Source organism: Bipolaris victoriae (genome assembly GCF_000527765.1).
Source record: "Bipolaris victoriae FI3 unplaced genomic scaffold scaffold_56, whole genome shotgun sequence".
NCBI classification, from domain to species: Eukaryota; Fungi; Ascomycota; class Dothideomycetes; order Pleosporales; family Pleosporaceae; genus Bipolaris; species Bipolaris victoriae.
Window position 1 is genome coordinate 160,286 of NW_014575336.1, and position 26,004 is coordinate 186,289.

General features: G+C 50.2%; 12 protein-coding genes across 12 annotated transcripts; 5 read left to right on the forward strand and 7 right to left on the reverse strand.

Moving 5' to 3' along the window:
* Positions 1 to 486: 486 nt before the first annotated feature.
* On the forward strand, positions 487 to 1,747 carry COCVIDRAFT_102561 (hypothetical protein; the record flags this gene model as incomplete). Its single annotated transcript, XM_014699906.1, has 4 exons — positions 487 to 516; positions 579 to 832; positions 880 to 1,441; positions 1,493 to 1,747. 4 exons carry the CDS (start codon positions 487 to 489, stop codon positions 1,745 to 1,747), a joined length of 1,101 nt encoding a protein of 366 aa, XP_014555392.1.
* Positions 1,748 to 2,218: 471 nt separating this feature from the next.
* COCVIDRAFT_38898 (hypothetical protein) lies at positions 2,219 to 4,674 on the forward strand (the record flags this gene model as incomplete). The annotated part of the gene is made up of 4 exons (XM_014699907.1): positions 2,219 to 2,278; positions 2,334 to 3,178; positions 3,954 to 4,454; positions 4,539 to 4,674. The coding sequence occupies 4 exons, from the start codon at positions 2,219 to 2,221 to the stop codon at positions 4,672 to 4,674; spliced, it is 1,542 nt and encodes a 513-aa protein (XP_014555393.1).
* A 538-nt stretch (positions 4,675 to 5,212) lies between these two features.
* COCVIDRAFT_17101 (hypothetical protein) lies at positions 5,213 to 7,139 on the reverse strand (the record flags this gene model as incomplete). Its single annotated transcript, XM_014699857.1, has 3 exons — positions 5,213 to 5,876; positions 5,934 to 6,372; positions 6,425 to 7,139. 3 exons carry the CDS (start codon positions 7,137 to 7,139, stop codon positions 5,213 to 5,215), a joined length of 1,818 nt encoding a protein of 605 aa, XP_014555343.1.
* A 1,250-nt stretch (positions 7,140 to 8,389) lies between these two features.
* COCVIDRAFT_45887 (hypothetical protein) lies at positions 8,390 to 8,548 on the reverse strand (the record flags this gene model as incomplete). Its single annotated transcript, XM_014699908.1, has 1 exon — positions 8,390 to 8,548. A coding segment is annotated over one exon (159 nt), but the record flags the coding sequence as incomplete, so codon positions are not given.
* Positions 8,549 to 9,820: 1,272 nt separating this feature from the next.
* Positions 9,821 to 10,918, reverse strand: COCVIDRAFT_38901 (hypothetical protein; the record flags this gene model as incomplete). The annotated part of the gene is made up of 3 exons (XM_014699909.1): positions 9,821 to 10,191; positions 10,283 to 10,782; positions 10,878 to 10,918. 3 exons carry the CDS (start codon positions 10,916 to 10,918, stop codon positions 9,821 to 9,823), a joined length of 912 nt encoding a protein of 303 aa, XP_014555395.1.
* Positions 10,919 to 11,943: 1,025 nt separating this feature from the next.
* COCVIDRAFT_38902 (hypothetical protein) lies at positions 11,944 to 13,518 on the forward strand (the record flags this gene model as incomplete). Its single annotated transcript, XM_014699910.1, has 1 exon — positions 11,944 to 13,518. The coding sequence occupies one exon, from the start codon at positions 11,944 to 11,946 to the stop codon at positions 13,516 to 13,518; it is 1,575 nt and encodes a 524-aa protein (XP_014555396.1).
* A 493-nt stretch (positions 13,519 to 14,011) lies between these two features.
* COCVIDRAFT_102534 (hypothetical protein) lies at positions 14,012 to 14,215 on the reverse strand (the record flags this gene model as incomplete). Its single annotated transcript, XM_014699911.1, has 1 exon — positions 14,012 to 14,215. One exon carries the CDS (start codon positions 14,213 to 14,215, stop codon positions 14,012 to 14,014), a length of 204 nt encoding a protein of 67 aa, XP_014555397.1.
* Positions 14,216 to 16,109: 1,894 nt separating this feature from the next.
* On the forward strand, positions 16,110 to 17,270 carry COCVIDRAFT_38903 (hypothetical protein; the record flags this gene model as incomplete). The annotated part of the gene is made up of 5 exons (XM_014699912.1): positions 16,110 to 16,249; positions 16,350 to 16,512; positions 16,675 to 16,782; positions 16,914 to 17,064; positions 17,137 to 17,270. 5 exons carry the CDS (start codon positions 16,110 to 16,112, stop codon positions 17,268 to 17,270), a joined length of 696 nt encoding a protein of 231 aa, XP_014555398.1.
* A 1,212-nt stretch (positions 17,271 to 18,482) lies between these two features.
* COCVIDRAFT_102481 (hypothetical protein) lies at positions 18,483 to 19,127 on the reverse strand (the record flags this gene model as incomplete). The annotated part of the gene is made up of 1 exon (XM_014699913.1): positions 18,483 to 19,127. The coding sequence occupies one exon, from the start codon at positions 19,125 to 19,127 to the stop codon at positions 18,483 to 18,485; it is 645 nt and encodes a 214-aa protein (XP_014555399.1).
* Positions 19,128 to 19,560: 433 nt separating this feature from the next.
* Positions 19,561 to 20,615, reverse strand: COCVIDRAFT_17106 (hypothetical protein; the record flags this gene model as incomplete). The annotated part of the gene is made up of 3 exons (XM_014699858.1): positions 19,561 to 20,345; positions 20,396 to 20,427; positions 20,488 to 20,615. 3 exons carry the CDS (start codon positions 20,613 to 20,615, stop codon positions 19,561 to 19,563), a joined length of 945 nt encoding a protein of 314 aa, XP_014555344.1.
* A 393-nt stretch (positions 20,616 to 21,008) lies between these two features.
* On the reverse strand, positions 21,009 to 23,111 carry COCVIDRAFT_102616 (hypothetical protein; the record flags this gene model as incomplete). The annotated part of the gene is made up of 1 exon (XM_014699914.1): positions 21,009 to 23,111. The coding sequence occupies one exon, from the start codon at positions 23,109 to 23,111 to the stop codon at positions 21,009 to 21,011; it is 2,103 nt and encodes a 700-aa protein (XP_014555400.1).
* A 594-nt stretch (positions 23,112 to 23,705) lies between these two features.
* COCVIDRAFT_102504 (hypothetical protein) lies at positions 23,706 to 25,349 on the forward strand (the record flags this gene model as incomplete). The annotated part of the gene is made up of 1 exon (XM_014699915.1): positions 23,706 to 25,349. One exon carries the CDS (start codon positions 23,706 to 23,708, stop codon positions 25,347 to 25,349), a length of 1,644 nt encoding a protein of 547 aa, XP_014555401.1.
* Between the last annotated feature and the right edge of the window lie 655 nt (positions 25,350 to 26,004).

Below are 26,004 nucleotides of genomic sequence, written 5' to 3' on the forward strand. Positions count from 1 at the left end.
CGGTCGGCACTGCGACCGTTGTGGGCGGGTTGCCGTCGGCATCCCATCGGCATCCTGTCGGCACCAGGCTAGGAGCGTCTCGACAACAGTGTGCTGTCTTGTCCGAGCATCTTGCCTGTCAAAGTTCAAACTCAACCCACTGTTATGGTATACTAGTCTATCACTACGGGGGCTTTCGGAGCTTGGTTCCTCCATTGCGCTGCCGATATCACACGATTTGGGAAGATTACTGTAACACAGAGCGGGGAAAGACATTCAGAATGCATGCAATGACAAAGGAGGAGCATCGAGACTGATCCAGGAAGTGGCATGAGCAGGATCATGGATTGCAGGGTAATATGTTGGACTTATAGATTGAAGACGCATTGACTGGCAGAAATGCTATATAAGCTCTGTTATGTCTGCTGGATTGAATCATCACACGTTCGAACACAATCTATTCATTCAATATCAATTCTCTTGACTCCAAGTTCCAAAACTATCATCATGCCTCTTACCAAGTACAAGGCTGCTGCCGTATGTCTGTCCCTGTTCAAACAATCTGGGATAACATCGAAGCCAGTCTAATCAAACTCTAGGTCACTTCTGAGCCATGCTGGTTCGACCTTGAAGCCGGTGTTCAGAAGACCATCAACTTCATCAACGAGGCTGGCCAAGCTGGTTGCAAGCTCGTTGCTTTTCCAGAAGTCTGGATTCCTGGTTACCCCTACTGGATGTGGAAGGTCAACTACCAGCAGTCACTTCCTCTATTGAAGAAGTACCGCGAGAACTCCCTTCCAATTGACTCTGAGGAATTTAGACGTATCCGCCGCGCGGCCCGGGACAACCAAATGTAAGCCAAGATTCCGTGCACTCGTAAGCGTCTCTAACATCGCCCAGCTATGTCTCTCTTGGCTTCTCCGAGATTGATCATGCCACCCTGTACCTCACTCAGACTTTGATTGACCCAACGGGCGAGGTAATCAACCACCGCCGAAAGATCAAGCCTACCCACGTTGAGAAACTGGTCTACGGTGATGGCTCTGGTGATACTTTCAAGTCTGTCACTCAGACTGAACTTGGTCGTCTAGGTCAGCTGAACTGCTGGGAGAACATGAACCCTTTTCTCAAGTCGCTCAACGTCTCTGAGGGCGAGCAGATCCATATCGCAGCGTGGCCGGTGTATCCTGGTAAAGAAACTCTCAAGTACCCTGACCCGGCCACTAACGTTTCGGACCCTGCCTCTGATCTGGTTACGCCCGCTTACGCCATCGAGACTGGCACCTGGACCCTTGCACCCTTCCAGAGACTGAGTGTAGAGGGACTCAAGAAGAACACGCCCGAGGGTGTCGAGCCTGAGACTGATCCTACCACCTACAACGGCCACGCCCGTATTTACAAGCCTGACGGCACGCTTGTGTCTAAGCCTGACCCAGACTTTGATGGTCTCCTGTTTGTTGACGTATGTTCTCACTCTAACCGTATCTGTTTGCCGATCACTAACAAACAAAAGATTGATCTGAACGAGTGCCACTTGACCAAGGCACTTGCCGACTTCTCAGGCCACTACATGCGACCCGATCTCATCCGGCTGCTTGTCGACACCCGACGCAAGGAGCTTATCACTGAGGCCGATCCTCAGGGGGGCATTTCGACCTATTCCACCCGTGACCGTCTTGGCTTGAACACACCACTCGATGGAGGTGTGAAGAAGCAGAAGAAGGTTGTTGCTGCTGAAGCCGAGTCAGCCAACACTACTGCGCTCTAGATGTTACTACGCATTAATAAGCTTCCAAAATTCTGATTTTGCCATTGTATTATAGTTGCATAACGTCACTACGCCCAAATTGATTACTTTACTCTTCTTGATTACTTGATCCCCTGGCATGGGTCTTAAAACGTGCTTCGGCAAACGATTAGTTGACAAGTCGGCTGCACTTCATCGATTAGTGGATCAATGCACGCATCCTAGTCAGTTTATCGTCATATTCTAAATTTCTTTCACCCATGTCAGAATATAGTTGATAGCGGGCCGTTGCGTTGCCGACCCCGATTTGATGATGGATAGCGTGAAGATTGGTTGACACGTGATATGTGGCGGATTTAGAGTTCACAAGATCCGAGCTTGAGCTAAAAGGCGGTGGCAGAATCTAGCGCGAACTGATCTTCGCGTGCGCAACTTTTCGAAAAGTTACCACTTGATAGTTCATCGCAAACCACAACCCACACGACCCCCACCATGCCGTCCACACATAATGTAGATAAACCCTGGGATACGGACGATATCGATAAGTGGAAGGTATGTTTGCGCCGATGATATATATCCGCATGCGCCAGATCCTAATTTTGCGTAGATTGAGCCCTTCAAGCCCGAAGATAATAAAGCCGGCGCATTCACAGACGAGTCCCGCTTCAGCACCCTCTTTCCCAAGTATCGCGAGCAGTATCTCAAGGGATCATGGAAGTTCATTACCCAAGCGCTGCAGAGACTGGGCATCGGATGCGAGCTCAACTTGGTTGAGGGCTCCATGACTGTATGGACCACACAAAAGACGTACGATCCAGCCGCAATCCTGAATGCACGCGATCTCATCAAGCTACTTGCTCGAAGTGTGCCAGCGCCACAAGCTATCAAAATCCTTGAAGACGATGTGGCTATGGACATTATTAAGATTCGGAACTTGGTGGGCAACAAGGAGCGTTTTGTCAAGAGAAGACAGCGTATCCTGGGACCCAATGGATCAACGCTCAAGGCTCTGGAATTGCTCACTGAGTGTTATCTGCTCGTGCAAGGAAACACAGTAGCCTGTATGGGCCCTTACAAAGGACTCAAGCAAGTACGGCGCATCATCGAGGACACCATGCACAACATTCACCCCATCTACGCTATCAAAGAGCTCATGATCAAGAAAGAGCTTGCCAAGGATCCCGAACTCGCCAACGAGAGCTGGGATCGCTTCCTGCCAAATTTTAAGAAACGATCTCTCAGCAAGCGCCGCATACCCCACAAGGTCAACGACAAGTCAAAGAAGCCGTACACGCCATTCCCGCCACCTCAGGAAAAGAGCAAGGTCGATCTGCAGATCGAGAGCGGAGAGTACTTCTTGGGCAAGCATGCAAAGGAGAGGAAAGCTCAGGAAGAGAGGGAGGAGAAGATGAAGGACAAAATGGACGCCAAGAGGAAAGAAAGAATGGCCGAGTATGTGGCACCAGAAGAGGATGGCGACAAGAAGAAAAAGAAGCGCAAGCGGGAAGAAGGCGAGGGAAAGGACAAGAAGAAAAAGAAGAAGCACAGCGCCGAGGGCGAGGCCAATGGCGATGCAGCATGAGACATTTCCTTTTTGTAAAGTTTATTGTGGAACGATTTATCTGCATTCTTTTCTCTTTAAGCTACATCAAATTCTAAGAGGTCAGGGTCGTATCGATTGAATGGCGGAGTAAAAGTACAGCAGTCTGAGCGACACTCTATAGTATTGTTAGGTGTTTAGGATATTCTGATAAGTTAAAATACCCATTTTCTCTTTGCTTGGAAAGGTCACACTCAAAGTACTATTAACAGCACGTGTAAGCGCAGGACTTGGCGCTCTAAACTTAGCGACATGGATCAAACATCTTATGTCTCAAGTCCTGACATAATATGTCCACGTCGATTTCCACTCCTCATGTCCACTTGGCCCTTCTGAGTGTTCGAATCTTTACTTACAATCTGTGTTATACCCATATCTCAAGATGCGCACCTACATTTCTCCACGGAATGCTGTTATCTTGGCGTGTTCTCCACGGCTGGTCTGGGGATGGCACTGCTGGAGTAAAAGTCCGCTATACACAATTGATCTTCAGAGCTCTTTGAACGGCTTGAAAGAATACGCGTTTTGTTCTGAATCCCCAGGATCCCCGGCCTTGGCAAACGACACGAAAAAGGAAGACTATGGGCAATGGTCACATGCACCCGTCTGCACATCCATTCTCCCAAGCATCAACGACAAGCTATGCGTATACACCGATACATCTTTTGCTCAAAACCGAGGCATCTCAATATTCACCACGCCAAGTCTGGCCAAGGACTTCGCATCGCTGCCCGCATTTCGCGATGCATCAGCCCTCGTATCTCAATCTATCAACAAGCCCACAGATACCTACCACGCCACATCCATCCCAGGAAAAGGCATCGGAATGCTCGCCTCGCGGCCCCTGAAATTTGGAGAGCGGGTCACAGCCTACACCCCTGCATTCCTAGCCTACTTGGAATCCGAACTATCCACACTAGACCGTGAAGCCCTCTGGCGCACCGCCATCGAGCAACTCCCCGCGGAGCTGAAGGAGAAGTTTCTCGGTCTCGCAACCGTATACGGCGACCCTAGAGTCCAGATCCAGGATATCGTTAAAGCGAATACGTTCCAGGTGCTGCTAAATGGGGTAAATCATCTAGCCGTGTGGCCAGAGACTAGTCGTTTGAACCACGCTTGTGCACCAAAGTACGTTTTCATGTTACTCTATCAGCCCCCCCCCCCCCAAAAAAACAAAAGACAATGAAAAAGCTAATGAAAAGGGAACAATAGTGCACAATACGTCATAGACACCGACTTGCTGTCCCACACCGTCCGCATCACACGCCCCATTGCCAAAGGCGAAGAAATAACAATCTCATGTATTCACCCCTCCACTATCACACCGCTCTCTATCCCGCCAGTCTAACCACCCGCAAATCTAGATACCTCACCCCTCGACCCAACAGAAACCCGCCAACACCACCTCGCCCAAGGCTTCCACTTCACCTGCACATGCCCCCGCTGCACATCCCCCATCTCCGACATCAACCTCTCCATCATCAACGATCTGCAGGCCCAGCTCAACGACTGGTCTGATGCCTCGCTAGGCTCGCCCCAGGTTGCTGAGGAACTCATGATGTTGTATCGAGAAGAGGGATTGGAGGGGTTCATGGATACGCCGTATGGGTTTGCGGCGTTGGCGTATAGTGCGGTGGGGGATGCGGAGATGGCGGTGCGGTATGCGAGGATGGCGAAGAAGGCAGTGTTGATGAAAGATGGCCGGGGATCGCAGAATCTGGGGATTTGGGAGGAGATGATTCGGGGAGTGAGGGCGCATTGGAGTTGGAGGCGAAGGCTTTAATATTAGAAATTGGTTTATTAAGGTAATTTCTATCTAGTATAAAAGAGTGAAACGTGGGGATCGTCAATCTAAATTATGTACAAAAGTGGGATAGAGGGGAGAATTATGCGCCTCCGGCGGCTATGATCTTCTTTCCTTTAACGCTCTTCTGCTCCATGCCCAAACTGACGAGGAAAGCAATGCAGCTCGTTGCAATGGCCAAGATGAACGCTGTAACAATCGAGTTGTTGTATCCACGCAACACGCCTGCCAACAACTCCTTAGGCACTACGTTCCTCAAATTCGTAGCTCCGGCATGCGCAACCATCCTGCCGTCAAGGCCAGGTGCGTACTTTGGAATCTCCTGGGCCAGGGTATTGACAAAGATATTCTGCGCAATGGAAATCGATAGCGCACCGCCTAGCGAGTTGAAAAACATGACGCACGCATTCGCAGTCGGCATATCCTTCTCAGTCGACACGACTTGCACGGCGACAAATGGGATCTGGACGCCTGCTCCGGCGCCGATACCAGCGAGGATTTGGTACCCGATCCATTCGCCTGCTGGAGACCCGACTTTGAGCGTGTACAGCATGCCTGCGCCAATGGCGAAGACGGCACTGCCGAACCACATGAAGGGGGCGTACCAGCCGACGATGGTGATGAGGGCGCCGATGACGATGGAGGAGCAGGTGATGCTGACGAGGTAGGCGATGGTGCGGATGCCGGATTCTTCAGCTGTGGTGCCTTTGATGGCTTGGAAGTAGAAGGGGAGGTAGAAGATGTGCCTGGTCGGAGTTAGTAACTGTTAGATTTTAGACGAGGGGGTTACCAGGGCGACTAACGTATACAAAGCCATTGATAGCAACGCCGAGAACAAGCTACTGACTAGTATCGTTCGCTGAGTAAAGACACGCACGGGCAGCGTAGCACGTTCGCCCTGTTTGACCTGCAAGAAGATGAAAACGCTGATGAGCAGACCGAATCCGAGTAGGGTACCCCAAACTTTGGAGTTGCTCCAAGCGTAGGTAAAGCCACCCCATTGCAGTGCCAGCAGCAGACAAACGATAGCACAGATGAGGAACACCGCACCGGCAATATCGATATTCTTGAGTCGTTCCTTGACAGGGATATGCGAGTATTTGCGTTCAGGGTTCGAAAAGAAGAAAAACACAACCGCGAGCGAGACACCTCCAAACGGTAGGTTGATCCAGAAGCACCACCTCCAAGAGAGACGATCAGTAAAGGCGCCCCCTAGAATTGGCCCTACAACGGAGGCGATGCCTGGATTGTGTTAGTACCGTACACTGACCTCGGGACGAACTGGTTTACATACCAAACATGGAAGACAAAGCAGCGATGTAGATAGCCCTCTTCCTCAGGGGTACCGAGAAACCAATAATCGTCATACCGCCCGAGTACAGCGCCGCTGCTCCAGCACCCGCAACTGCTCTTCCAATGATAAACATGGACGAGCTAGTAGCCGCAGCGCAGATAATGGAGCCGACTTCAAAGATAATCAGTGCGCCCAGATACGTGTATTTGACATCGAAGTAGGTGTAGATTTTGCCAAAGGACGGTTGGAGAGAGGTTGTTGTCAGGAGGTACGAAGAGCCGTACCATCCAACATCCTCGAGACTGTTGAAGACGGTTGTGATTTTCGGGATGGCTGTGGCGATGATTGTGTTGTCGAGTGCAATGACAAAGGTGACGAGGCATAGGCCGATGGAGAGAATTGCAAGTTTGAAGCCGCTGAGGTATTTGGACTCATCTTCAACTTCATCCTCGGCCTCGGCGTCGTCTTTTCCAGTAACCTCCAATCCACCTTTTTCCTTTTCTGTCTCGGTGACAGTGGTGTTCTCCCGTGGCGCGGTATCTGTACTCTTTCGCGGCTCGCTAGGTTGTGCTTGAGTACCGTCGTTGGTGGCTGTCGTTGCGGTGTGTGGAGTGTCCTCCGGCTTTGTTGTACTCTCGTCGAAGCTCCCTTGCGCATACGATCCTTGGTCGCGAAGCGTTGTGGTTGCGCTGACAGAAGTGTCGGCTGGTAACATCTTGCCTGTGTACCCAGAATGACCCAGCGTAGATCAGGCGGTCTTGTGGTGTTGTGTGCTACGTGATAATTGGTAATGAATGTTTAATCACGTATCAAGCCGTGGCACGACAAAATGTATGCTTGTCGTGTGACTTACAGCCTCGCGAAAAGTCTCGCAAAGAGAGAGATGTCGATGAGGTTCGAGAGAGGCATTACAGCAGCCTTAAAGGACTTGAAGAACGGCATGCAAAGCTGCTCACGCGCCACAGTTACCATGCAACCACACCGTACCATGACCGTATACTATACGGTCCGCTCATGGGCAAATGAGCTACTCTAACCGAGCATGCCTTGGCTCGGGGTGATGTTATTCCGATGCGCATGGCCAATAAGAATAACAAGGGGCAAATGCGAACGCGACGTTTGTGCTTGGCGGCATGACTCTAGTCTAGCTATGGGCGTTTGTGGCTTCGTGGTATCCCGGAAGAATTTGCCCTGTGCCGTACTCAGGGGTCTGGCCCTTCTTACGCCATCGAGTCAAGGAGAATATTCGGCTCATGAGATGGTTCGACGACGGCTTCTTTGTTTTGACTACATGTGGAAAATCACGCGATTAGTCATGTATATCGTATAGATGCATCGGATCGGCACCGTTGTGGCAAAAAGGCTTACGAGAAGAAAGCTGGTAGTTCCATTGGTCCTTCAGGGAAATGTACGATACCCAAAAAATTCTCAACGCAAATGAGTCGCCAATGGAATTCCCATGTTAAGGGTGTGGTGGCTCCGCGGCGGTGAGTATTAATTCGTAGCGATGTTGTGCAAGCGCACGTGCGGTGCACTGGTGGCGGGGTAATAAAAGTTTTTGTTTTGGCTACATAGGCGAGCTTCAAGCTTCATCCTTGATCCTTGGCGCGGCGGGCCGTTTCGCTCCCGAAAGCGTACCATGTGCTCGTGTGTACTTATGTAGAACGTGAATAGGTAGCCAAGACATGATCGCTATGCTGCAGTAAGAGTAATATAGTACAATTTTGAAGTGTTGTGCTTTGAATAACATACATTGAACCAAGGAGATGCAAAGCATAAGCAGTCCCAAAGCGGCGCCGAATCAATGGCCCCTAATCTGTTGTCATCAAATGCCTTGTCCCAATCAGACTTGATCAATTTTGCCGTACCGCTTCAGGCTTATATGTCGTATGGCAGCTGCATCACTACGGTAAAATTAGTAAATCCTTGTCGGATGTGTATGGAGGAGCATCTGACCTTTGCCAGGCACATCTCACAGGATGTTTCCACCTTGACTGTGGCCATGATTACGCCGTCGTGTCCGCGTTTGCATTTTTGTTGGATCATTTGGCCTTTGGGACATAGCTGTTGGAATACCATCTGCGTATGTCCGCATTGGTGAGTGTAGGCGTGGTAGAAGCACATGATGCGTATTGGTTTCGACCGTTGAAATCTGATTGTGGTACTGACAAGAGTGTTGGCTGTAGTAAAGTTGCGGCTTGTTGAATCTGACTTTAAACAGCCGTTTGGAAAGTGAATCTCTGCAAAAATTTCGCTCAAGCGACGTTTGTTTGCGGATGGTGAAAGAGCTAGCACTCTTTGCTGCTCATGAAGGAGGGGTCGCAGTCGTACTCAGTGAAATCGACGGATTGTAATACAGATTAGTTTCCTTAGAAAGGTTATGTGAAAGTGAGTGGCAATATACAGATGAATCTACAGAATGAGAAACTCAGAGCATGCAAGATGGCTAGAATGAGGGCCAGTGCTGTGTTGGGCTCTTGGGTGCATTTTTGACCTCTTTATCTCGCCAGGTGTTCGTCGCGTTGGGCACAATCGTCTTTTGTTCCTGATGTGGTGCAGTTTGATGTATGGAAACTATCAAACAATTAGGATTCATCAATCTTACCCGACAGTACTGAACAATCCGTTCTTGGGAACAATGGATAGAAAGATTTCACCTCGGGAAGATCCGGATAGGAGGTAGATGGCCAATCACCACGAAATTTACAGGACGAAGTCGCACAGAGTCGTTGGACAGTAGGTTGATGTCTCTTTTGACTCGAATTGTTTTTGCGGGAAGGCGGCTTCATTATTTTGTAAGCGACAGCGGAACATCCGGGTAGGTGAGTACAAGGTAACTAGTTGAACTGCCGTGTTCCACAAACGCATGCTTGTTGGCACCGATGGCTGTTCTGGGAGATGGACAAACATAGGTCTCAGCCATAATGGGCATTGTTCTCTCAGACTTGTAGCACTGTAGCAACCAACACGGAAGTTTGTTGTTTGATTCGCAAGACTAGGCGTTTATTCGCGTATGTTATGATTTTATGGGTCCCGTCTGACCGTGCGGATGCAACAAGCAAGGGAATGCTTGTGGGATTTTTCTTGATCGGGAACCAAGGCTAGGGTGTCATAAGTGCTATCGAGATTGAATCTATAGTAGGTGTCCGAAGGGAATGAGTCCGATCCCGGCCGCGATCCGTCGGCATCCTTGAGCAGCCAAGCAAGGCATTGGGGTAGGTCCGTCTCGTCTAGCATGTTCCGTGTCATATTTTCAGAGCATGTACATAATTTGAAGAGGGGGCTAGGGTAGGTGACGAAGCTTGATGTTTGCGAGGTATCGATAACATTCAGGCTAGTGTTTTCTGAAGCTTTGCATCCAATCAGGACATGGCCTCACCGCTAATTCGGGTGGAGTCACTGGGGGAGAAGAAGGCGGTGCCAGTCCTGCTTGGAGAGTGCAGATGACGAGACGACAATAGTCTCGTGGCTGTCGATAGCTGCCAGGTGTGGGGAAGAGGGCTGGTGGTGTGCTGGTAGGGAGGGTAGGTAGTAGAGACAAGCGCGGCTCCATGGGCATTTTAGCCTTGTAGGTCGCTGCATTGCCAGCTGGGGACGTGCGGACTGCCTCGGGTCAACCTGTCGGTCGAGTAGAAAAGGACGCCAGGGACATGGAGGCTTCTCAGCGTGGGTATCGTCAGCGTGCATGCAACTAGGCTCCACGGTGGGGTTGCAGAGGACCCATGAGAAGCAGACAGTGACGATTCTCAGCAGGGCGGCGAGGGTCGCTTGTGGCTGAGTGTCCGAGGCGTGTGTAGTGTAGTGTAGAGTAGAATAGCTCCAGAGCGGGCGGCGTGGCCATGGTGGCCATGGTGGCACAACTACTACTACATGGCAATGGTACTATTAACAGGATGAGGCGGTGGAACGATGCGCTGGCAAACGGGTGTGGTGGTTCGTCTGAGACGCAGCTGCGGCACAGCCCTGCAGGTGTGTAGAGGTAGCGCAGCAGCGGGAGCAAAACTGACGTCGGTTGAGGGACAGCTGGCAACGCCTTGGCTGGAGTTGTTACGGGAAATGCAACCTGCAGCCCGGCGTGTATGTACGGACATTGATACAGGTTAGCGGAGGAGCTGGACGCTTGACACGTAGCCCACCATGGCTCGCCTGTCTGCCCATTGATGCTGGGCCGGCTGCACTGCGTCTCCACGACGCCGGGTGCGTTGAGCGGGTTCATTAATACTAGCAGCCGTTTCCCTCGGGTTCGCCCTGCGATTCTTCTCTTTTTGCAGCCGTTGTCATCCTGGGTGTTCGCTGTCGCTGGCGCTGTCACTGTCACTGTCGCCGTCGCCGTGTGTGTGTGCGCGCGCGCAATTGCTCTGCGCACATTTTCTCGCAGTTGTCAACACCAAGCCCTCGGCCATCACAGCATCACGACAAGCAAATCTTGCCGCCCTCGCTCGCTCGTTCGCACCCAGCCCTGCGCATCCCGTAGCTCTTGTCGCAGTCAGTCATTGAGCGCGCGGCCAGGTCCGCCTGCTCGGCCGCGTGCCAGAGAGCTGCACTGACCGTGGCGGCCACACCGCCTGCCGACGTCACGGCCCTTTAAAGCGGTCGCATAGCCTGGCGCGCTGGGCATTGGAAATGCGCTGTCTGAGACATCAGGTCTACTACTTCTGCCAGCATCTCACCATCTCGACATCGACGCCAGACGTCTGCTAGTCCGCCGCACAGAGGGCCCTGCGTTGCCAGCCCCACTGCGCGCTTCCATTGGCTCGTCCAGCACGCCAACCGCCGAATAAGAAAAGGGCACTGGGCCCGAATCACGACATTCGCTCCGCCTACCCTGATAGAGACATATCCATTTCAAGTGAGCTTCGCTACGCCATGTGGCAGGTTAGCACTCGACTACGTCGCTGACAGTTGTCCCAGACGTCACTCATAGTCCATCATCTACCCGAGCTTCCCTATACACACCATTACCATCACTACCTCCACTACCACCACCACCACCACCACTACCTCACTCACCTCAACAATTCCCCACCCACCTATATCTACAACACTCGCCATTGTGCCATGCTCATCACCACATCCATTGTCGTCGCCTAGTCAACAAATCTCCGAACAGCGCTTCCCACATTGGTGCGTCATCACGGGAATCGACCTTCACTCATACAAGCGACGCGCACGGACGCCCGGTCAGAAGTGGACACGCATCGATTGGCCAGCACTTGTTGTTCTGGTTTCAAGTCTTACTTCGAATCGCCGCCATCATCCCAAGGCATCGTCGGTCTGCCTGGGCCGGGCTGCACTGTGTCTATCGTCTAGGAGATACAGCGCGACGGTCCGGGTTGGCTGTTCCGGTAAGTGAGGACGAGGGCAAGGTTTCCATCATCACTCCACCAAGATAGCCCCTGTATACAATACATGCTCCGCATACCTCCGATTCCTCCTGCCATCAGTGCCTTGTTGCCATCACCACCCCTTTTCGTTGCGTCCCCAGACTTACGACCTTTGACAGACGACATTGCTGAAAGATGGCTTCTCTAGACTTTGATCAGAAGTTTCTCGGTCGGATAGCCAAACAGACAGAGGAGTCCAATCCCTTCTTGTCAAGCGCCCTCTACCAGATCTTGGGTCTGTCGGTGCTCCTAGCCCGGAGACTCATCCGTGCCAGAAAGCTCCGCAAGCTAGATACTAGTCGAGATACCCCCTCACTCTCAGCCTACCAGCATATACTATGGATGTCCCGTGAGGGCCTGTCCATACTCGAGCTATATATCCTTCCCTATGCCCAGGATAACCAGCATGGACCTGAGTGCAGAGTATTGAGTGTCAAGCTACGAGCAAGCTTCTATCACATCTTCTGCCTCTTTCACAACCAGCCACCCGTCACTGCGACCAACATGGCAAGCACTGATCCTCGCTATCCAGGCGCACCTCAGCCACTCTCTCCTAAGAATGGCAATGCTCATGGTCGCAAGACAGATACAGGCCTATCGCCCCCTTCGAAACGAGCGGGTAAACAACCGGTACTGCGTGAGCCCGTCGACTCCATCGTGTCCGAGACATCGTTTGTCACGAACCCGTATGCTGCAGGAGGTCCAGTTGGTACTCCCTCACCAGGGCCACCCATCAATGCGCCTCCAGGCCTCAACCCCATTCCTATCCCGCAGCCCTCGTCCTTTATCCTTCCACCTCTCAACTTTGTACCCTTGGCGAGTGGATACTTTACAACCGCCACACAGTATGCCACTTCCTTTCTGCCTGGCTCACATCCTTTGAGATTGTCCGTCGCGCTGGAGCACAGTGCATTCTTGTGGGACTGTCTTCACGACCACGACGGATCCCGACGCGTCGCTCGACGTGCGATCAAGGATGTTTACCGCGCGCAGGAAGCCATGGACGATACCGAGTTTGAGGACGCCGCCGAGCTCGTGGGTATTCTGGGGCGAATGATGAAGCGTAAGAGCTGGGAAGGTACACCACGCGTTGGGGGAATGGCAAGTCCGGAACCTACTGCACAGCCCGCTGCACAAGCAAGCACCTCGGAAACACCAACTCGAGCTGCTACCTCTTCCACACAGCGTCCTCAGCAAAACAGTAAAAGGGTTGCTGAAGGACCCCCTCTGGCAGACGTCTTGATACCTCCGCGGTCATCAAGTGCCACGCGCAGTCGAGCAAACACGGCGAGCAAGTCTACCCCTCGCCAGAAAGAAAGCAGCAGTCACGAAGGGACACCAAAGTCGAGTTCGCGTCGGCGTTCGGGAAGCAGCAGCAGAGACGGCACTCCCCGCGCGAAACACGTCAGTGTAGAAAGCGGTGCCAGTACAACACCTCGTGCGCCGCAAGGAAGTTCGATTCGCTCGCCTACAACGCCGTCTACAGTTCGGACTTCACACCGAACGTCGGGTAGTGCCGGCTCCTCGAAAGGAACACCGGTCGCAGGGACCTCGACGCCCTTGACCCAAAGTGCAGCTGCAACCCTTGTTTCCGAAAACATGCGCAACTCGCCATCGCTCCGCCGCTCACCCACCCTATACCCACCCGAACAATACGGCCCGCGCTATTCACCCTCGCAAGAGAGCTCATACCCGAGACAACGGAGGTGACTAGTAGAGACGGGTCGGGAAAAGCAAAGAAAGATGGAAGTGCAATGGACCGAGGGCTACCGGGAAGCCGACATTGTGCTTCTGCCATCGACGCAGCCTTCGTCGGTTTCCACCACACCCGTGAACTTTGCGGGTTCCTCCTCGTACCCAGAGTACCCTATCAAGTTTCGCATTTAGCTTTTGCCAGGACGCGCGTGCATATACCTCCCGGTGAAAGCAAACAAACTTGCCACCTCCATCATCCCCTCCCGTCGCAGATGTACAAAAGAAAAGTCATACCCCCTTGGAATCGTCTATCCACGATCCAGTTCCGACATATCCATACCTTTGTCGTACCCTTGACACTTTGTCGTCGTTTTGTACCATAACAAACAGGCGTTGATTGGGCGTATATACTTTGTTTTCTCTCTATCTCTATCTCTCTTTTCCTTTTTCACCCTCAACAACATGTGTGTTTGCACTCTTGCATTGTAGCATACAGGAATCTTGTTCGTCAAGAGTTGTAGCTTTTTTGTTTCTTTCTCTTGTGAAGATAAAAATGGGAAGCAGACCTCTCCAGGTGCAACAATAATGTCTTGTACTGTTTTCTTTTTTTTCTACTGTTTGTTTGTTTTTCTGTTCCGTCGGCGCTGGAGGAGGTTAATCTGAGAAACTCGCGCTTTGTAGCATTGGAATAGGGTGGCCGTAATGATACCATTGTGTTGGTTTGCTCCTTTTCTTGGTAGATTTGAACGTGGAAATTAAAGTAATGCTTTCTCTGTTCAAGATCTGATCATGGATTATCAACTTGACGTTACGTTTTGGGGTGCCTTATGTGTAATCGCGACTGCTTGCGATGATTTGTGGTGTTTCTAACCCTAGGTCTAACCCTAACCCCGACTCTGACCCTGACCCTACCCGTAACCTTGGCCCTAACCTTGACATGAACCCTACGCGGCTTCACTCCTAACCCATAAGAAAATGAAGGTCTTTCTTTTATTATCACGTTGTCAGTCAAAGTTCCCCTCGCTCAGGTTGGATTCTATGCCGTGGCATATTCTTATTGTTACGATGCCTAGTATATAATATTCCATACCGCAACGAAGGAAATGATAAATGTCTTACTACGTACCAACACATCGCTAAGCCCTGCAACCATACACACAGCAATTATATCGTGCTATAATATGGCCGTTGAAACTGTGCAATAGAAGCGCTCCTCAGACACAGCTGCCATGTATGATTCTCCATCACTCCTCGACTTAAAAATCTCCACCACTTTCTTAAGCCCGCAAAACCATATTCCGTCGACTCCCGATTTTCAACATATACACAATTATCAATTACTATTCGCGAGACATGTCTTACCAACCAACTATCCATGTCACAAAAACATTGTTCCACCACAAATTTCTACGTTACCCACCATCCCTGTCCCACAAGCCCCACTCCCACCCATCCTTCGCTAGCTGAGAACCCGGCTAATTCTCAGCCGTCTCCACATTTTTCCAGTGAAAAACGCATTTGCAACCCCACTTTGAATACATTTTCCGCACAACGTTATAGTATGTTTAATTTTCGAGTGCTTCCATCAATCCAATAAAGTTGTTCTTCAATACAGCGAGATCAGTTCGACCTTCCATGTCAACTCAATTCAGCAGGTGTTCCGCTCCTGCTCAATGAGTTCGGCTGGGAGGTACCAACACTCGCTCCTTCTCTCTTCGAGAAGGTGCCAAGGTCGCTTAGCTCAGTTGGTTAGAGCGTGGTGCTAATAGGGACTTTGATTTCCTGTGATACGCCAAGGTCGCGAGTTCGACCCTCGTAGTGACCATTCTTTTTTTTTGCGTTTGTAAATCACATACGCTATTTCCTTACCGCTATAAGCCGAAGAGTCGGGTCGGACATCGTTATTCTGGGCTTTCATGCCTGGCTACTAGGACGCCTAAGCGATTTCGCAAGAGCCTCTTACTCTCTCTCTACTATTTATATCATTGCGAACTTCGAACTGGCGGAAATAGAGTAAGAAGTTGGCGATCTTGGGCCGAAGAATAAGATGGGAATGGTGCGAGTAACGCTTTTACGTGGAGAAGCCTAGCACATTGAGAAGCAACAACGAAGTCATTGCCCAGGAAGCCTATCGATGGCCTTAAGTGTACGTAATGTAAACTATAATGCTGAATAGGGTGTCTAGGCTCTGTCGTTGGGTCTTGTGTTGCTGTGCTGTAGCTAGATAGCTACCGCTATATTTAGTAGAAATGTTATATTAAGTAGCTTACTCGTAAATTTTGCTATCTATACTAGCTAAGGCCGCAATAGCGGCTCTATAGGTGCTAAACCGACGTAGGGGGACGCGCAATGGCCTACAGAGACCGTTGCGGCTATTAGCGAATGTATTTCTAGTCCTTTGTGACGATAATTCTAAAAACTAATTTCTCGCTGTTTCTTTCGTTATCGAAGATGCTCGAGCCGTGCCAAGCTTCTAACTCGCTTACTAGTTATCTATTTAAATTTGCGCAATTTACTTGATTTCAATCCTTAGCAAAGTCTGTTAACCGCAACGCCCCACCTATCCTAGATTTACTCAAGGTAGCTTAATACACCCCGAAATTCACATGATGGTTCGTCAGGTCCGTGTTCTAAAAGCTACGAGGATGATCTCTACGCTTGTTGGGCAGAGTGGTCGCGAGTATAACCTCCAAAAAGTGCTCCAACGGCACCCCAAGAAGCCTAAACTTAGCGTTTACCTTACGCTGTGAGTTTCGCAACTCCCGCGTATCTATCAGAATGGGTCAAATTTACCGCTTTTCCCCAGCTATAACAAGACACCCTATATCGTGAAGCCTATCTCAGAGTTCCATCTTAGAGCATCTGCAAGAGTTTCGAGCCAAGTTTAAAGGTCATCCCCGTCTTCGCATTTATATAGACAAGATCCAAAAAGAGAACATTCTCGTTTACGAATACTTTAAATTAGATTTACTCGCGTTAGTAGAGAATTACCCTCCTCTTCTATTAATAGTAAGGAAAAAGATATTAAATAAGATCGGAAAAACACTTGCTAAAATGCATAAGAAGAATTAGATTCACCTAGGTACAAAATTGCCTACATAGCCTAGCTTTAATAAATATTTTACTAATTTATCTATAGACGTAAAACTGGACAATATCTTCCTCAATTAGTACGTAGACTCAAGCGACGAATTCTACCTAGATAGAGTAGTCTTAGGTAACATAGACTACGCTTTAAAATTAAAAGGCGAGAAACTACTAAACTATAAGATTAGAAACGTTATATAGCGTAGCCTAGAAGGACAGCTAGGAAGAGGCGTAGGAAAGCCTTCTGAAGTCTTCTCTTTTGCTCTCTTGGTAAGTCTTGTACTCATTAAGACCTGCATAAGTTTATTAACTACCCAACCTAGTGTCTCTACGTCATCACGGGGGTGCAGTTATTGCACTTCGACTTTATGGAGCTTAACACTGAGCCTGAGGTGGTGGTTTTATTTAAACTACTTTCGACTTTCGGCCCGCTACTGGATGAACTTATAAAGCATGTCGATGATGCCAACGCTAGTAAGTTTCTGACCGACTTATAGCAGGCAGTGAAGGAGAACGACATGAATAGGGATTTCGCGGATTAGATAGAGGACGTATTTCCTAACCTTACGGACGAAGCAAAGAGGCTGATCTTAAGGATAACTAATCTCAATCCGGCTAAGAGGGCAACGATGTCAGAGATCGTTAAGGATAGTTATTGGGGCGAAGATAATAAGTCTTAAGTAACAGTTAGCATATTAGGTTCACCGTGTTAAAATTGAAGTATAGAACTGCAGTGGCTTCTTAAAAAGCTTATCTAGTTATAACAGCCTCCGTTTCTTTCCTTGTTTTGCTTCTATATAACACCTTTCCATCATAGCATCAACGAAAAAAATTCAAACTGTGACTCTAGACCCTTCAAGCTCCTCTATTATTAAGAGTGTCTTGCTGCCCGACATGCTATTCTATCCTGAGCTCGCTGGTCCGGAGGAGTGGGTTTAAGGATAAACCTGCTTGGTCGTGATATGGTTGCCCTGGGAATCTTCGAAGACAGTGGTGAAGTGAGACTTGCTGTCGCTTTCGCTTGGATGCTCTTTTTCGCTGAGGTTCGTTGCTAGTTCTGTCAAGCACAATAATAATAAGAATGTCTCTCAAGTTAAGATCGCATTAGCAGCACCAGCAGGAACGTTATTAACCTTCTTTAAAGCATCGCAAAACTCGTCTTGCACGCTTTTTGCCAAGAAGTTACACTCCAAGTAGAAGTTTTGGTGGCATACTTGACTTGGATAGCTTTACCGCCTGCAGTAACAGTCTTGATCACTTTGCTAGAAATGACTTTATTGTAGGACATGTTGCGAAGAGGATAAGTCGTCTTAATTTGTAGATGTGGTGTCCAATTGCTAGTCTATGTTGTGTCTTTTATGCAACTTGATCCAGCATACGTTCGTTCCTACCTCTTTTATATATCTGACAACGAGACTTAGAAAGCACCTATCACCAAAATTACTGCACTATTCGTCACCGGCGGCAAGGCGCGACTGAGGCACAGTCATCGGCGCCGAAGATCCATTGGTTCTAATGTACTCAAAATAGCCACTACAAGTGGACAGTCAGCGTGACGCTGAAAGCATATTTACCAGCAATACATTTCGTTGATCAAACGGCGTGAGGCTAACGAAGCTGCACATTCCAGTCATTTTTATTATTTTTTTTACACTGAGAAAATGCGGTATGCAAGATATACTCTAGAGGCTCCCGCGGAATGCAAGAATATCGACAAACAACTAAAGTAAAGCTTGTCTACCGTTGTAAATATCGTTTCCTCCTCCCCAAACACCACCACGACACCCTCCACTTCCACCTCCCCTTTCCTTGTACCCCGCCCCCTTCAACTTCTCCAGCAGGACTCTAGATCACACATCAGTCTATCTCCTCCAAAGTCTCGAGCAGAAAAGTCATACAGCGCTACTCCCGTTTCCCTGGTGTTCAGCACGATCTGCGGGCTGGGGCAGAGGTACTATATCGGTGAGGAGTTTTGTATCGAAGATGAGGGGGAGGTATGGCGGGGGTGTGGGGACGAGGGGACGCGGGTCTTTGTGTTGCCATTTGTTGATGGCGTGGTTTGGTTTTTTGCGTCGTTGGCGGTGGACTGATGCATGAGGTTTTTTGTGGTTTCTTGGGGTCCAGGGGAATGCGATGCGGCGTTTTGGTAGCGGTATTGTGATGATCTTCCTAACGGGTGACTTGGAAGCTTGCTTGGCGGGATACTTCTTCTTCCTTGTCTTTTTCGTATTCAGAATGGACTCGTCGCTTGCTTCGTCGTCTTCTGTCGTTTCCTGCACTTCCAACTTTATTGTCTTGCTGTCCTTGTCATACTCCTGTGTACTATCCATGCTGCTCTTTGGCGTCCCTGCGACTACCGTCCGCGTAGGCGGTCTTGCGTCAATATCTTCATATACGAGTTTCTCTTTGAACCAGTAGGGTGTCGCACTTCCGGTTGCATGCCGCGCTTCAAAGTACTCTCTGTCGTTGGGATAGCAATCGAAGCCCAGAAGATAGAGTGTTGGATTTGGAGTTTTGCGGGTGGGCGGTTGTGTCATGTTTGGGATGAAAAAACGAGATTTGGTTCAGGGTTACGATTGGGTTTATAGAGTTGGGGATCCGGTTTGCGTGAAGAGTTAGAGGGTACAAAGGTTGCTGTAGGATTGTAGAGTTTCAGGTAGAGCAAGCATCATCTACAAACTGCGCAGCCGCAGTCAATGAAGAATTGTTGTCAGTACCTGCACTAGAGCATGGTACACTGCATCTCAAATTATTTTCGCACGAGTCTTGATTCCAGGCTTCATCAGTCTACAGCCTTCCATAGCAAATCAATACATCATGAACGCAAAGGAAACATACCGCACAAAGGCCATGGCATTGTATTGATGTGATTGACATAGCAACTCTCCATGCGGTGGAAACAAAGCTCCACGACAATTATCAGAAAACACATCCCGGAACAATGGGGAATGACAGGCACACAAGTGCAGTTTATGCCAATTTCCCTGGCACAAAGGGCAGACCCCCACTCAAGCCACCATCCACAGCCCAGGCCTGTGCGTTGACATAGCTTGCTTCATCGCTTGCTAGGAATAATACAGCCCGCGCAATCTCATCCGGCTGTCCTCCTCTCCGCAGCGGGTTCAGCTGCCCAATTTTCTTCTCAGTTCCCCTCTTCCTCGCCGCATCGTACGTGGCCCTGGTCATACCCGTTTCAATAATCCCAGGGCAGATGGCGTTGCAGCGGATACCCGATCCGGTAAGTTGGTAGGCACAGGTCTGCATCAGGCTGATGACTGCAGCCTTGGAGGCGGCGTAGTCGGTGGGACCGGCATTCGAGCGCAGACCTGCTACACTTGCAGTGCCGATGATGCTGCCGCTGGGGTACGGTTTTTGGTCCGAAGTCTTGAGCATTGCGCGAGAGGCGTACTTGGCTGCCAAGAAGACGGACAGGGCGTTTGTGCGCATCATGTTCATGAAGCCTTCGGTGGTTTCCTCCCAGAATACTCGGCCAGAGACTATTCCTGCATTGGCGAAGAAGACGTCAAGACGACCATAGGCATCCAATGCATCTTGGCAGACCTTTTTGACAGAAGCCTCGTCTGCGGCGTCGAACTGGCGAATATGAATATCTGTTGAGGGATACAGCGCGTTGAGTTCGCGCTTGTGCTTCTCGAGATGAGAGTCTGAGAAGTCGCAAATATAGATTGCGCGGGCGCCATTACGCGCGAATTGATGTGCACTGGCGCGGCCGATGCCGATTTCAGAGTTTGCACCTAGAGTATTGTTAGACGGGACACTCAGTTGCGATGATGGTTGTGCATACCAGTGATGATAATGACCTTGCCTTTGACCCGTCTACAGTGAAAGTCAGCCCAGCTCAGCTGCCTGTCATTGTACACCACCTCGTATACTCACTGGTCTCCCAAGTCGCCAGCTACACTTCTGATCCCGCGCATACCCTCAAACGACACGGTCTCGGGTATGGGCTCGGAGAGCTCCTTGCTCACACCCTCCTGCTTGACTTTTGCCGTAGAATCAGGCATTGTGTATGTAACTAGAAAAAGACGGGGAGGCTATTTGGACAGGGCAGCAAGGGTCGTGGGTGTTCAACGTCGCAAACTCAGAGCTGTAGGGATAATGACGAGGTTGCGGAGTTGGACGCGGAGGTAGCAAAATCCGGGGAAGATGCCGAGGTACCTAGGCAATACGAGCATGGTGTCGGGGTACGCGACATTGTCGGTTGTCGCGAGGCGCATGTTGCCGCTCGCCGACGCTTGGTAGTAACTTCATCGAGCACAGTCGCGAGTACATTCAGTTCTAACGCATGGTATTTGCTTGCATGACTCGGTCCGAATAGTACAGTAACAACTGTAATTGGCTGCGCAACGCAATACTGTCTTACATGCATACTACTACTATTACAAGGCAAGCCTGCTCTACTCGCCATTTCCGTTTGTACTCTCCTCGTTTTCCTTGCTTGCAGCCTGCGCAGCCTTTGCCATCTTCCATTTCTGTGCGTTCGCCAGGAGTTTTGCCAAATTCGCTGCGCTCTCATCATCTGCAGGGAATACATAGTCGACGTACTCCTCAAAGCTGTCGTCATCCAGCTTTCTCCTCTTCTTGACCTTGCGCGGCATTTGTTTCTCAATCTTCTCCTTGTCCTCTGGACTACCGTGAACGTCTTCAAATGATTTCCATGCGGTAAGTAGAGCCACACGATCTTCTTTGAGATCGCGCTCCTTGAGGCGTGTGTGCGCACGCTTGAAAATTTCACGGGCACGAGCCTTGGCGGCGTCGCTGATGATTTCGTCGTCTTCGGGCGCCGACTCGTCGGAGACTCCGAGTTCGAATTGTGCCCATGAAGTCCATACCTTGACATGGTCCGTCTTCTGCAGAAGACGTTCATAGAGTGCACGTGTGCGATCATACTCGCCCTCACCTTCTTCAAAGTCAATGTAGGCTTTCCAGAGAAGCTCAGGCATGTCTAGTTGTTGCTCCTCAACGGCAAGCTCAAAGATGGCTCGCGCACGATCGAGGTCGTCCAGACCTCGTTCCAGTTCAGCAAACTTGATCCAGGTCTGGCAGTTCGACCCGTTCCATTCAATATACTTGGTGTAGAGCTGCCGACAGCGGTTGAACTCAAAGAGCTTCATTTCAAGCTCAATGTATCCTTTGAAGAGCTTGTCCTTCGGGCACATGCCCAAGCTCTGACCGAGGAGCTTTCGTGCAGTGGTAAGCTGGCCTTGCCTTACCTCAAAATGGGCAAACATTAGCCAGACCTTTGCAAAGGTAAAGCGCTTGTGTGGAAGTAGGCGGATACACTCCTGGTATATTTGGCGTGTTCGTTCAATGTCCTGTGAAACAGTTTCTTCATAGACGGCGTAGAACAACCAGAGGTAGATATACCTCCTCCAGTGTCGCTTCTCTTGTGTCGGTGGTATTTGTGCAATCGCTCGCTCGTAAATGTCACGAACTCGATCCTGGTTGCCAGATGTCTCTTCCAGGCGTGCAAAATCGATCCATGCATCGTAGTTCTTGGGATTCTCCTTGATTTGTTCTTCGTAATGCACTCGTCGTTTCGACAAGACAACATCCTCAATGCCATCTCGGTCTCCGTACTGCTTCTCGAAAGTTGTAAAGGCCTTGTGCAGGTTGACCGATTTCGACCGGGGCATGCGGTCGAGGGCGAACTTGTAGATGGCTCTGGCTCGTTCCAGTTCCTTCAACCTCGCTTCGAACTTGGCGTATGCCATGAAGAGCTTCTCGTCCATAAACTCATCGCCGAGTGTGGTGACAGCAGTACCGTAGACGTCGCGCACGAGGTCGCTCGTGCCATGCTCCTCCTCGAACTTGGCCCATTTGATCCACTGCATAGTGTTAGTTGTTGAATCACAGCATCTAAAGGGCAAACTTGCATTCTTTGGTTCTGGATGGACGACAGTAAACCTTTCAAAGATAGCACGGCATCTCTCAAACTCGCCATGTCTCTTTTCCAGCTTAATGTATGAACTCCAGGCCGCCTCATCCGGTTCCCACTGCATCCAGCGTTCAAAGACGGACCGAGCACCGTCAATATTGCCAAGGGTCTCCTCCATATAGACATACTTGTACCATATCTTGTCAACTCGTGGGAGGATGGTAACAGCACGGTCAAGGAGGTTGCGTGCATGCTGAATGTTTCGATGCTTCATTTCGGAGTCGATATAGCGAAGCCATAGCGCGACAGACGTCGAGTCAACATCGAGGGCTCGTTCGAAGATGGATCGCGCGCGCCTGAACTCCTTCTGTTCCAGCTCCCAGGCAGCATAGCGCATCCAGTTGTTCATGTTGATACGATTCCGGCGCACATAGTCCTCGAACTCTTTTCTTTTCCTGCCCTGGAACTCATGCAGCTCCTCCATATCAGCGAAGCGCTGCGTGGGCGCCTTGAGTTTCTCATCTTGACGGTCGACGGCTTCGCGCAGAAGCTGTTCTGCAGAAATCTGGATGGGAGCGGCGGCCTTGTTCTTGACCCGTGGCGGTCCTCGTGAAGCCTCCATGATGAAGGATGGAATATGATGTTGTCGTATCTATAAAATGATTCGATGGGACGAACGAGGTGGTGAGGAAAGACGCCACGCGCGTCGTATGTGGATGCGAAAGTGGTTGCGACTGGGGAAGGTTGGGTGAGAAAGTTGGAGACGCTCGGATCAGATGGCCGGCAATCCAGCGTGGAAGCGCGCACAGAATTACCACGACTCGAAGGCTGGTCGACGGCGATTGGATTTGTGTGTATGAAAAGCGGTGTTGCACGGCGATTGGTCCTTCTGTCAGGCCTTGGAAAAGTTAAGAACGCGACTGCTTCGCGCAACTTTTGGCCGCGCCGCGCCAAGCAATTAGCATCCTCAGTTTCACGTCACTGCCTTTGCAATTCCTCCATCACCCACGACACAACACTTTACCTAGCCCATACTCAACTCGACCGGCGGTCAATACAAGGCGACAGGTACGTATAATATTGCGCGCTGCCGAATCCAGCACTCAACCAAACTTTACTAGGAGGGTAACCTCCGGCCGCCGTCGCGACTGCCTCCATCTTGCGCCCGTTCTTCTCCAATCTCGACCACTGAGCCCTCTACATCACACCAAGCACCATGGCTACTCTGGAACAAGAACTTCTGGCCGACTTCGCCGACAGCGGAGACGAAGACATTCAGGACTTGGAGAATGACTTTGCCGAAGGAGACAACGGGTCCGATGATGACATGGTAGATGAGGAGGCGGAGTACAGGGCCAAGGAGAAAAAGGACAACAAGGGACCTGCAGACATACGATCGGCTCAGCAACTCAAAGCAAACCTGGAATCCGTGCTTGCACGTATCGAGGAAACCAAGGATCAGATGGACGTTGTGGATGGTGAATCTTTTGAAGACTCGCCGGAATACAAGCTCCTCACCGAAGCCAACGAATTCTCTACTCAGATTGATGGCGAGATCGCAGCCGTTCACAAGTTTATCAGAGATCACTATTCGGCCTTCTTCCCGCATCTGGAGGACCTGATCAAAAATCCCGTCGTCTACGCGAGAGCATGTTTGGTTATTGGTGGCGGGCCTTTGAAGGATATTAAAACCATTACGCCACAGCTGAAGGCAATCGAGGGACTGGAGCCTGCCCAAGTCATGATTGTTGAGATTGAAGCCACACGGGTTGAAGGAAGACTTCTTGACGAGGCGGAGCTAGACTTGATAAGAAATGCCTGCCATCTGCTGCTCGAGTTGAACGCGGCAAAATCCAAGATTTTGGGCTTCGTCGAGTCGCGAACTGAAGTGTTTTGCCCCAACCTAACAGCACTTATTGGATCCTTGACAGCCGCACATCTGATTTCGTATTCTGGAGGTATTTCCAATCTAGCCAAGACACCGGCCTGCAACATTGCGCCTTTGGGTTCGACCAAAGTGTCAGGTGCCACTGTCGGTCTTTCAAACATTGGTCTCAGACACGAAGGTTACCTCTATCATAGCGAGATTATTCAAAATCAGAGGCCCGATCTCCGAAAACAGGCGCTGCGCATTGTATCAGCCAAGGTAATACTGGCTGCTCGCGTAGACGCCCACTCGAGTTCTCGCAACGCAGACATTGGCATGGATCTAAGGAGAGAATGCGAACGCCGGCTGGACAAGCTGACTGAGCTGCCTGCAAACCAAAAGGGTCAGAGAGCGCTCCCTGTGCCAGACGAAAAGCCGTCACGCAAGCGTGGTGGAAGACGAGCACGAAAGGCCAAGGAAGCAACTGCCATGACTGAAATCCGCAAAGCGCAGAACAGAATGACGTTTGGCAAGGAAGAGAAGGAAGTGGGCTACGGAGACTCAGTCAAGGGCATGGGCATGATTGGAGCCACAGACACTGGACGCCTGCGCGCCCAGCAAATCGACCCCAAAACACGAGCCAAACTCAGCAAGAAGAACCCTGGGTGGGGCGGGGACACGACACTGGGCATGGCATCGTCGCTCAAGGGCTTTGGGGCGGGCGGGACAGCGACGAGTCTGCGCGCGCAGGGCCTGCGGACTGGCGGGGTGGGCCTGGGTGGCGCGGGAACGAGTTCGATTGCATTTACCCCCGTGCAAGGGCTTGAGCTTGTGGACCCCAAGGCTCGCGAGGAGATGCAGCGCAAGAGGAAGGCTGACGACGATCGGTGGTTTAAAGGTGGTTCGTTTACGCAGCTTAGTGCCGGCTCCAAAGTAGATGCGGGAGGCTTCAAGGTGCCTGCACTACCGAATAAGAAGCCAAAGGCTGAGTGAGAGCCGTGGGCTTTGCAGTGTACATGTATTTTCATTGTCATTTTTTTTGGCATTTTCAGCAGGATTACCATGTGCATCTTGGGGCGTTTTTTTTTCTTTTCGTCTCTTTCAAGTGGAGGCAAGACAGTGAATAAAAACCATCTTTTTCATGTTGGAATTTGAGGAAAGGGACAAAAGAGAATCAAGATCTGAGTTTTTTTTTCGTCCACAGCGTGTCAAAATCTCACCTTGGTATTTTCGCATGATTCGCGCCTTGACAAGTTAATGCATGTAGCCATTGCCTTTGTGTTTGAGATGAGGGATTCACAACCAGAGAGTCCTTTATTGTGGTAGGAGGAGAGAAGATGGGTGAGATGGCGAAAGGTATAGTGTTAAACACACCAATCATCAACGCTAATATACTACCTTATTTAGCTAGATTGTTTTTTTCTCTCTTAAGGATTATTATAATAGAAACAGGTCGCTCGCTTCACAGTCGGTTGTCAGGCTTTAGCAAAAAAAGGGCCCAGTCCAGTCCAATGCAGTCCGTTCGCGAAGGCCGTAGCGTGAACAGGTTCAGGGTCTTTTGTGATGCAGGTAGGCTAGACAGGCAGAAAGTGGTGTAGATACGGGCTTGCGCAGTAGAAAACCAAAATAGGAAAGCGGGTAATTAAGC